General features: G+C 53.0%; 1 protein-coding gene across 1 annotated transcript; it reads right to left on the reverse strand.

Annotated features, from left to right (window-relative positions):
* Positions 1 to 7774: 7774 nt before the first annotated feature.
* On the reverse strand, positions 7775 to 8659 carry LOC119350019. The gene has a single exon (XM_037618064.1). The coding sequence runs from the start codon at positions 8657 to 8659 to the stop codon at positions 7775 to 7777; it is 885 nt and encodes a 294-aa protein (XP_037473961.1).
* Positions 8660 to 11808: the final 3149 nt, after the last annotated feature.

An 11808-nucleotide genomic window follows, 5' to 3' on the forward strand; every position in this document is an offset into this window, starting at 1 on the left:
GGCACCTCATGTTGTCATGCACACAGCGGCAGACCTAGCAGCATAGATCAAAGAGTATTATATAAAACTGTAGCAATTCATATCTAAACCATTATTTTTCAATCACACACACATATACCCAAATGGAATCGATAACAAACTTACAAAATATAGCTGATACCACTAATGTAGTAGGCTACTCAATGCCACAATAAACAAAACCAATCAACCAGGTACTCAAGTAGCATTATTTACAACAGTAGTCACTTCAGATTCAAAAGGTGTAGACAGAATGGACAAGATTAATATCTAGTCTTTCTTGTAGTCTAACCTCACCCGGCATTGATGCTAGATAGATGGAATTGCACATATTTAAACTTGGTTCTCCTAGTATCGAAAATCTCCACATGCATCAACTAATTAATCAATGGCAAAAAGGAGCTTTCGATGCAAGAGAAAGAAATAAAAACCCTGCAGAAAATTGACTGTTGGCAGCAGTGGACGGGAACGACCAACAATAAAACAACAGAAGCTTGTGTAGTTAGCCTGTGTACCATGACCTGGCTCATCGTAATACCATGACCTAGCTAGTTAATTGTCCGTCGCCGATGCTCCCAAATCCTCACGATACACACAAGGAACATCAGGCCATATGCACTCCTCACGATACCTTGGTCTCTTGACCTTCGAGTTCATCAAAGGAAGGTAGTCTGACAAGCAACTTCATCAGATCAGGTTCAGCCTTTCAGGTACCTAATAAGAAATAAAAACAGATTCGTTAGGTGGCAACTTGAATACCAACGATGATTGGATCGGCACCATGGCGCCTGCAGCCGCCTCTCTTCGCCAAAGAGCAAATCCCCGCCGAGAAGGCCGAGCCGTGCCGAGCGGGCCGTGAGGAGTGGCGAGAAGGGGAGAGATCGAAGGTCCGGAGGTAGCGGTGGTTTCCACAGGCAACCTTGTCCTCGGTGGCAGCGGTGGCTCCCCTGTACTCGGCTCGGATCAGAGACGGGGGTGGTTGGAGACGGCGGGCCGATGCGCTCTACGGTGAGATCCGGCAGGCATCATGTGGTGGAGTGAGGGGAAGGAGGCGGCCGCACCACGGATGAACGCTCTATTCCTGAATCCTGAAACTTGTAGTAATAAATGAGATAAGAGTACTTGATCATCAATTCTAAAGCTGCCGTCTTGCTGACAACCTTGGATTTCTTGGTGAACTCTATACATCCACTACAAGACAGTGTCTAGTTTCAGTTATCTGAACACGAGCACTGAATTGATTCAGGCAAGATACGATTGTCAAGAAAAAAAGGATAGTAAAGACTGTTCTAAGTTTCTCTCACAGCAGCATGAGGTTCTTAATTTTGCACTTTGCCTGAAGCTGAAACAAAGTTGCAAGATAGGAGTACATTTTTTTTCCTAATCCTGGATATTGATAAAACACTGCATGAGATAATCCTGAATCTTACAACTTGTAATGATCAATGAGACAAGAGTACTTGATCCTTAATTTTTAACCTATCATCTTGATCATAACCTTGGATTTCTCGGTGAACTCTATACATCTATCATTTTATATTACCAACAAACACCTAATCCTGACAATTACTGTAGAAATAATATACAGTAAATGGTAACTGTACGAACACCTAATTCTGAAAGATACAACTTGTAATGATGAATGAGATAAGAGTACTCAATCCTCGTCTTGGTCAAAACCATAGATTTCTCAGTGAACTTCATTTGTCTGTCGGTACAGTATGTATTTCCAACAAAGACTATACACAACAGCGTCTAATTCAGTTATCTGAATAATGTCTACTGATTTCATTCAGGCAAGCAACAACAAAAAAAGTTGTGACAACTAAATTCAATCTACAAATTTACAGCAAAAAGTTCAAACATTTGTTCAAGGAAATGAATGCAACCTCGGAGTTTAGCAGGAAACGAAATATAACATCACACACTGTGATTCTTTAACATGGTTCTCCTCTCAGTACACGTATATATCAATCAAAAAGGTATTTTGATTGATTCATGTGCCTGCTAACATGCAGACTGCTTGCCTACAGAGACAAGATGGGGGTGAGAGAGAAGGAGGGAGAGGGATATGGCATACCACCTACAGCGGGGAGGAGGAAGAACCTGCAGCACCAGCAGCTTCTCCTTGGCCGGGCCCCTTCACGCATGCAGAGGAGATTGGAGGGAGCAAACTGACTGCATATATAGACCACACACACGAATCAGATGTGGAGATGAAGAAGGCCAGAAGAGGATAAGGGATTCATGGCATACCCTTGCGGAAGTTGCCGCTCTTGCTCTCAGAGGAGAGGAAGATGCTGCGGATCCTGAGCTCAGTCACATGGTCGCCCGCGGGCTAGGGTTTCGGGCGCGAGCAGGGAGGGATGGATGGGTGTGGAGGTGGAAGGAGGAGGGCGCGGTGGTGGCCGCGGTGGTGGTGGGAGGAGGAGGACTCCTCTGGCGCTGCATGGTCGTGGTGGCGCCGATGCGGGAACGCCGGTGCGGATCTGGTCATGGCCGGCGGCTGGGATGTAGGTGGTCGGCGCGGTGAAGTAGGTGGTTGGCATCCGGTGGAGGGAGGCGACCGGCTATGAGGCGCGAGAGGTGGCCGGCGATGGGGGAGGGAGGCAGCCAACGCACCGGCGGCGGCGGATGCTCGTGCACGAGGGAGGGTGAGATGCGTGAATCGGGTAGGGATCATGGAGGGGCGTGCGATGATGGTTTTCTCTGCACTATAAAACCAGTGGGAAGGGGACGAATAAAGACCGGCGAAAAAAACTGACGAAAAAAACCAACGAAAATAGGAGGTGGAAGCGGGGGAATTGGGAGGTGGGAGGGAGGACGAAAATAAACCAGAAGAGGTGGGACGAAAATAAAACGGAGGTGGGAGGATGACGAAAATAAACCAGCGAAAATAAACCGCGGACTATTCACCAACTGCTCCATTAGGAGTAGAGATATAGACAGCACTATCTTTATACAGATTTTCATGCTTCTTTTTCTCCCTGCAAGACGGCAGGAGTTCTTTATGTAGATGCTAATTGAACATATATTAATTTCGTGTCGAGTTATTGTCTAGCTTTAGTACCATTTAAGAGGGAAATTCTCATTGTCTTATTAATCAATTTCCATTTAATGTGTAAAATGCTATGGTTTACCATGATCCTGTTTACCTCCTTTTCATACGTCAATTCTTTTTTTTCGAAACGGAGGCAAAAGATTTGCCTCATCTATTAAATAAGAAGAGGATCGAGTTTCTTACAAGGGCACACTTTTACACGGCATGGAAGATTACTCACGCAAAATAATGTTCCCTAATTTTTTTGCTCCGGCGGTGATCCAAAGGTTTGCCTCGCAGATGATGTTGTTTAGCAAGATTGGTGGTGGAGCACTCTTGTTCCGGAAAACACGCGCATTCCGCTCGTTCCAAATGGTCCATGACACGAGCATGGTTAGAGAGGCCATGGCCTTCCTGTTGGGGACTCCGGCGCCGGTCCTATTTGTCCACCATTCCTTAACCGAACTCTCAACATGCCATATAGAGGTGTCCATATGATGAAGCCCAAGTTTTGCCATGACCAAGTTCCATAGCCTAATAGTGAAGCGGCATTTGAAGAAAAGATGCGGTCCACTTTCTTGCTCTCGCTTGCAGAGGGTGCAAAGACCACAATTTGGCCATCCACGTTTTTGTAGTCTATCCGCGGTCCAAATTCTGTCTTGGATAGCCAACCAAGCGAAGAATTTAGCCTTTGGTGGCGCCCAAGCTTTCCAAACCATTTGGTCCATTGGAGAGAGAACCAAGCCAAGAAATTGGGCCTTGTAGGCGGAGGCCGCAGTGTAGTGCCCGCTTGTCGTATGCTTCCACACAATAGTATCTTCAAAGAGTGCGTCCAGATGCACATCGTTCACAAGTGCCCATAGCGTGAAGAATTGTCGGATGTGCTCAACGGAGACAACCGTGGAGGTGTTGAGCTTGAGGATCCATGCATTATTTTGTAGGGCCTCCCGCACTTTCCAATTCTTCCTTGAGGAGGCCGCAAAGACGAGCGGGGCAACATCCTTAGGCTTGCACCCATGGAGCCAGGGAGAATCCCAAAAAGGCGTTTTAGCGCCATTCCCCATGGTGATGGTCGTGGACGCATAGAAGAAGTCAAGGTCCTCCTCATTACATGGATTTCCCAAGCCCACCCACAACTTTTGTGGTGCCGTCCACTCAAACCATGGCCATCTCAAGCGCAAGGCCCGCACGAATTTATCGGTGTTGAGAACCCCAAGGCCGCCATATTCGCACGGGCGGCAAACCATGTCCCAGTTTACCTTGCACTTGGCGCCCGTCATCTTATCCGATCCCGACAAAAGGAAAGCCCGCTCCAGTTTGTTGATATTGTGAAGAATGCCCGGCGGTATGACCAAAGATGTGATGAAATAGACCGCTTGCGAGGTGGCGATAGACTTAACAAGGGTCGTTCGTCCAATGGTGGTGATGTTTTGCCCCTCATATGTCACCAACTTGCCCGCAATTTTGTCCTCAAGAAATTGCAAATCCACCTTCTTAAGCTGCCAGACGGACAATGGAAGACCCAAGTATCTTATGGGGAAGGACACCCTGATAGCTGGCAATCCTTGCAGAATGTGCTCCAGGTTTAGGTGGTTGCATCGAATGGGCACAATCGAGCTCTTGTGAAAATTGGTGCATAGCTCGGTGACCTCCCCGAATCCGCTCAAAATGGCTGAGAGATTGTCAATATCTTTTTTGATTGGAGCCATGAAAATAGCCGCATCGTCTGCATAGAGTGAAGTTCGCACCATGATCCCTCTCCCACGAATTTTGTGGAGTAGTCCTTTTCGGGTTGCCAGCTCCAGGAGTTGTTGGAGTGTGTCAATTGCAATGACAAAAAGGAGCGGGGATAGGGGGTCCCCCTGCCGAAGGCCCCTACCGTGCTTGATGGGGTTGCCAGGCACCCCATTTAACAAAATCCTAGAAGATAATGTGCAAAGAAGAGCCGCAATCGAATCCCAAAACTTGGGGGGAAACCCCCTCCGCCGAAGGAGGTCGAGGATGTATTCCCATCTGGCCGAGTCGAAGGCTTTGCGTATATCTAGCTTGAACAGGAGAGATGGAGTCCTACATTTGTGTAGCCTACGGGCCAAGTTCCGGACACACATGAAGTTATCGTGGATGCTTCTGCTCTTGATGAATGCACTTTGGGCGTTGGAGACCAAGCTGTTCATGTGCTGGGCGAGACGGATGGAAAGAATTTTTGCGATAATCTTGGCGACGGCATGAATGAGACTAATGGGCCTGTAGTCGGCAATCCCCTCCGCGCCCTCTTTCTTGGGCAACAACACTATATTTGCAGAGTTGAGCCAGTGGAGACTAGATGTGTGCAGGGAGTCAAACTAGTGTATCACCCTCATCATGTCAAATTTAATGACATCCCAACACTTCTTAAAAAAAGCTCCAGTGAAGCCGTCCAGCCTGGGCGCCTTGTCACTTGGCATGTCATTGATTGCCTCACGTACCTCCTCAACGGTGATGGGTGAGTCAAGGCCGTGCAAGTCATGTACCTCTAAGTTGAGCTCCTCCCAATTTATATCCTTATTGCATGTGTTCCCTTTTTTCATCACTTCAGAAAAGTGGTCCAGAATGAGCTTCTCCTTAGCGTCATGCTCGGTGATCCACCCTTGGTCATGCTTTAGCCTATGAATGTGATTTTTCCTCCTTCTAGCATTAATCCGGCGATGGAAGAACTTGGTGTTGGCATCACCCTCCTTGAGGTTAGCAATTCTCGCACTTTGTTTTTTCCGAGATCTCTCAAGCACGGCCAAGCTAATGACCCTCCTTTTAAGCCTTGCCCTAAAGTCACTCTCCTCGGGGGAGAGTTGACGGGTCTCTTGAGCAATGTCGAGGCGTAGGATCACCAATAGGGCGGCATGTAGGTGAACCTTTGCCTTGGAGAAAAGGCCCCTACTCCATTCGGAAAGGCGGAGAGCCACCTTCTTGAGTTTATGGAACAGGACTTGATATGGCTCAACATGCTCGAGCGGCTCGATCCAAGCCTTTTTGACCACCTCCATAAAGCTGGGCATAGCAATCCAAAAAATTTCAAACTTGAAGGTTCTAGGCCTCCGAGGCCCGTTGTCATCGGCGAGGAGAAGCGGGCAGTGATCGGATAGCGAGGACGAGAGGGCGTGAAGCAGATGAGTGCTGAAAGTGGTGTCCCACTCGGCATTGCAGAAAAACGAGTCCAGTTTGCACATAGTCGGATTTTCCCTCTCGTTGCTCCAAGTGAACCTCCTATTTTGCAAGTGTATCTCTTTAAGCTCACAACTTTGCAGTGTCGCTCGGAACCGATTAATTCTACTTCGGTTGACATGTCTTTTGTTTTTGTCTCTTGCACGATAAATTTGGTTGAAATCCCCAGCCGCAAGCCATGGCATACCGTTGGGCGGTTTTTGGCTGATAAGCTCCGCGAAGAAGGCATCTTTGCGAGAAGAGTCTGCGGGACCGTACACGGTGGCGAGCTTATATTGCACCTCGGAGTCACGAATACGGACCATGGCGGACAGGCAGAAGGTGGTAGCTGTGATGCTAGACATTTCCACAAGGTGATCGTCCCATAGCAGCAAAATGCCTCCACGAGTGCCGTCCACCGGCCTTTGCGCAAAATTGCGCAGTCTGTTCCCTCCTAAGAAGGAGGCTGTGAAGATGTCGACATTGTGAAGCTTTGTCTCCTGTAGACACACAATATGGCAAGAAGAAGCAGCAATGGTGGCGCTGACAGTAGCTCGTCTATCTGAACAGTTGAGGCCCCGGACATTCCAACACATAACATTGATAGGTTGCACTAACATGGCAACATAGAGTACACTTCTGAACTTGGCCACATGCCACACACAACCCAGCTACGGTTATGCTTGTGCCATGCAACCCAACTACACTTACACGGACCAACACACATGGACCAGGATTTAGCTAACATAGAGAACAATTCCAACCCAAAGACATCAACTTGCTCAGGTGGAGGCCTGCAGAGCAGCAGCGGCATCCTCCATCCTCTCCACGTCCATAGCACCCTCCCCTCCGTGCTGGATGAGGGCGTCCTCCACACCCATTGCTTGCACATCATCTAACTTGAACAAATCTCGCATGGCAGAGATCACCTCCAGCGGCAACTGCTCCTTGAAACGCTCAGCAAATGCATCCAGGGCCTTGGCCGTGATGTCTTCTCCGTCCTTGACGATCCCCAGACTGCGAGTACCAGGATCTCAGCCGCCTTAGCCGCCGGCGCCGGCACCACCCTTGTTCTGCTAGCAGCTTTGAGCCTCGCACTGGTCCTGTGCAGCGAGAGGCCCGCACTTGTCCAGGCAATGCTCACTCCAGCAAGAGTCTTACGGCGCGCAGCAGGAGGCCTGGGAGGCGTTGATGCAGGGGAGGGCAGCAAGGGCTCTTGCCGATCTTCAAAGAGCACAGACATGCCAACCCCAGCTGGCTGCAGATCAGCAGCAGGCCTGCGAAGCCGCACCGGGGATGGCGTGCGCTAAAGCGGCCCACTCGAGATGAGCACGGGGTGGGCGATGCCTCGAACCCAGGTGGCTTCACCGGCGACAAAGGAGGGAGCAGGTGCGTTGGTGAGCACAGCTGCAACACCGTCGAGGATGGGACCGCCAGATGTGTTGTCACAGTCCGAGCCTCGTCCCTCCTAGAGCGAGCAAGACGAGGCAACACCGACGTGGGGGAAAGCGGGGGCGAGACCGGTGGCGTAAGGCTCTCCTAGGAGCGTCTGCGCGCAGCCCGCGGCGAGCCTTGGCGTGCCGGGCTGCGGCCACGCACCGGCTGGAGCTCCAAGGCGCATGCCCAGTCGTCGCTAGCGGAGCCAGAGCCCGTCAGGACCAAGGGAGCCTCGGCCGGCGCAACGTCGCCCAGGGCGACCACAATTTCAGCGCCATGGCGCCTCCCGCCCGTGCCGCTCGAGCGATCGCGGGACCTCTCCTGGCCATCTTGCCGCTGACGGTCACGGGCGCCCCCGGACAGGGAGCAACGGATGCGGTCGCGCCAACCGCCCTGCGCGCGGGGGCCATCACGGCCGCGGCGGCCGCCGCGGTCGTCATCGTCGTCGCGCCGCACCGGGCGCTGGACGTCACTAGCCTGACCAGCACGCCTGTCACCCCGCCGCCCCGTGCCGTCCACTGTATGGTGGAACCAGGTGTACTCGTAGAGGTCAGGAGGTGTTGGGTCGTCGTCGTCGTCCCGCGCCTTGGAGTGGTCCTCGAGCAGGTCCAGGTGCAGCAGCACACGGTGTCTTAGGCCGCGCCGGCCGCGGCGTCGGTGGCCGCGGGCGGGCAGCGTGAGCCACATCACCTTAGAAATGGCGTTGGGGTCGGACGTCCACGCCCAGAGCGCCAGGTCGCGCGTGTCCTCCCGGCGCAGAGACCGTTGCTCGATGTAGTCGAGGGAGCACCGACGGCCGATGATGAACGAAGTGACGTACTCATTCCAGGCATGGACCGGGATCCCCTCGATGCACAAACGGACGTGGTACATCATGTCTTCATTGTCAGCATGCGCCTCAAGCCTCCAGGCGCGGACGAAGAGAGAGGAGTTGCCGACGAGGAAGTCGCCACGGTTGACGGCGTCCGCGCAATTGTGCTGGTACATGAACTTGACGAGGTACTGCTCGGGGAAGTGCCGCACAACACTCACGTCCGCCGGCCGGAAGCCGAAGGTGGCGGCGAACGCAGCGGCCACGGTGTGGCAAGGGACATCCTCACGGACCCCTTCGAACCAGGCCACGTCAGCGTTGGTGGAGAGCAGCGCCGACTCCGCCTGCATCTCCGGCGTGGCAGGGACCACGACGAAGTCTTCCTCCGGCCGGTTGGCCGCGTCACCCAGCCTTGACATGGCGGGGTTGGTGTCGCCTGACAGCAGCTGCGGAGGGGGGTGGGGGAGAGGCCAGCCCCGTCCCGGGCCGAAGACGGGAACAGGATCTTGAACGGCCGCGGCAGCTGGTCGGGGAAGTGGCGGTGGAGGGATGAAGGCGAGGCACGGCAGGGAGCTTAATGGACGCCACTTGTTCTTGCAACCACGAGCTCGGTGGCCATTTTGCAGGCAGTGAGAGCAACGAAATGGCTCACGGCAAGCTGAGGCGCGGTGTCCAGGAGCAAGGCAGCGGCAGCAACGCCCTTTAAGCCACCACGGGATGGGGGACGACGTGAATGCTTGGGCAGGCAAAGCCGGGCCGCGCGGGCCTCGCCGCGATTTGACGAGATGCCAGGCTCCGGTCACATCCGCCTCGCGCCCCGCGCTTGTCGCCGGCATTGAAGAGCAGGCCATTGGTGGAGATGGGCTGGAGCGAGCTCCCGCCGCGGTGCAGTTATTGCCGCCACCCGCCTTGCAGTGAATGCCCGATCCAGACGCAGCTCGCGCCGATCCAGCCGCAGCTCGAGTCGATGGAGCGACCGAACCAGACCCCCGCAGACCGGCACCAAGGGGCGACTCAGGGACGAATTCCAAGCCCGTCGCGGCCCCAGCACCGCGGCCATGAGACAGTGGCGACACCAGATACGCCCACGATCCACCCGTCAACCGCGGCAGAGAAGCGGGGCGCGCCGAGCCAGCGGCCGGCAGCCTGGGAGGAGGAGGCGGGAGGGGCATGAACCAGGAGGCGGCAGGCTGGCCGGCGGGGGCGGCGGAGGGGGCCGTGGCCGCCGGCGCCAACGTGGGGCTGGAGGGGGGCGGTGGGTGAGCCATACGTCGACGGTTATGATGCGCAATTCGTTTCTGGTTTTAGTGTTTTTATACGTCAATTCTGATTCACCATGTGAATGCTGCCTTGTGTATAGTTCAGACATTTGAGCATTTCTAGTGTAGGACCCAGATGGCAACAAAGTTGTCAAAGAAGTGATTTTTGGACCAGGAGAGAAAGCGTATCGTTACCGCAAGGTGCAATTCTATTCTTAAAGTGTCAGCGTATACCTCTATAGATTAATTATTACGCCACTATTTATTGCTCTCTTGATTATTTTTCATGTGTGGCACATTGCGACGCAGCGCCTCCCTAATCTCACAAGTAACCTGATGAAGAAGGGAAAACATTTCATATTAATACGTAACCCTATGAATATCCTGGTATGTGCCCCCATTTCTCCGTGTAACACTCATGCACGTTCCTAATTTCTGCTGTTGTATTTGCTAATTCAGCACGAGTTACTCTTTCCCTTATGCTTCGCAGATTCGAAACATTCCATATACCTCAGCCATCATTCCCTTATGCTTTGCATATTGGTTGTGGTGATTATCCATCCACCAAATAATAATATAAATGTATGTATAGGATCTGTGGGTTTTTTTTACAGGTTGCATAGGATCCCTGGTTACTGATTGGTAGGTTGCTTCAAAGAATCTTGTATTGGAATCCTCAATCTACTAGGATAAAATTGGAAATTTTGAGTTTACTCATAAATTATCTCATCTATATTATTGTGTAGCAGTGCCTTGAAGAGCCTGACAGTGCAGCTTAGGATTACTAAATGTTAGAAGTAATATTGATATTATTGTATTAGCATTTTAGTTTGTTTTAGTAATGCATGTAACTTACATGGTCTAGGAGTAGCTAGTCATCCAAACTTTGGTTTAGCACGCGAAGAAGGCGAGATGCTAGGTTGCCATGCGATGCGGCGAGCATGATTAGATGCCGATGATGCCGTGAGAAGTGGCTGTTAGGATGATCTTCATTGTGTGGGCCCAACAGCCCACCAGGCCCTTAGATCCGCGCTCTGGTCGGGGGCGCTCAGCCCACTATGGGTGACGGCCCCTGTCACCTGCACTATATAAAGGGGTGGGGACGGCGGCTCGCATTACGAGTTTCGTCGCAACGCCGTACTCCCCACTACATCCCTTACCAATCTAGGGTCAGTGCAGTGTTGATGGGAAGCGTCGCCACCACTTCGCCCACGATCTGCCATCACTACCGCCGCCATCCACCATGGCCACCCATCGGGCTCATCAATTGAAGGAAAAGGTAAAGACTACCATGAATCCTTAACCCTAACCGATCCAGAGGACTCAACAATGGTATCAGCCATGTTTCGGTTGAGAATTTCGGTGCAAATCAAAAGAATCATCCCCTCCCTTAGAACCCTAAATGGACAGGGCAAAGACATCACCGGGGAGGGCCCAGTGCTCGCCCGCAAAGAGCGCCGCCGCATATGGCCGTGCCTGTTCCTCTCGATCCGGGCGCGCATCGGCAAGCCGAGGCGCCGGACGAAGAACCACCCCGAGAGGGGCAAAGGGCACCGCGGTCAAACGTTTCGACGGCGGCGCGCTCACCGTAACGGAACGCGCGACCGGCGAAAGGAATGGCAACGGCGCCACCGTCGACCGCTCCGCCGTCGTCAAGCACAACGGGGCAGACAAGGCCGTCGAGCTTCTCACTCTCTCTCTGCTAAGTATTGGCGGAAGGGAGAGACAGAAAAGAAGAGGGAAAGAAAGGCTCGCGGCGCGGTGGCCGTCGCCGACGACTGCGAGCGGCGCGGTGGCCCGGCGACCTGGACAGAGGTTGTGGTCGCGAGCGAGAAGGAGAAAGGGAAGGAGAAAGGAGGGGAAGGGAAAGAGCGCTGCAGACCGGCGCGGCCGGTGTGGTGGCAGTCGTCGCCGTCGCCGGCGACCGGGTGCGGCGCGATGGCCCGACGCGGTCGGGACAGAGAGGAGCGACAGGTGGGAGCGGCGCTCGAAGGGAGAGTTGAGCGCTAGGGTTTCCCCCCATGGCTGGAGCCTGTTTTGTTTGGGCGATCGTCGCACTGGGACCA

Source organism: Triticum dicoccoides, chromosome 1B, assembly GCF_002162155.2.
Source record: "Triticum dicoccoides isolate Atlit2015 ecotype Zavitan chromosome 1B, WEW_v2.0, whole genome shotgun sequence".
Classification (NCBI taxonomy): domain Eukaryota; kingdom Viridiplantae; phylum Streptophyta; class Magnoliopsida; order Poales; family Poaceae; genus Triticum; species Triticum dicoccoides.

What these genes read in the sequence shown, in the direction of transcription:
- LOC119350019 (XM_037618064.1), bottom strand. Translation starts at nt 8,659, where the DNA reads ATGTACCAGCACAATTGCGCGGACGCCGTCAACCGTGGCGACTTCCTC.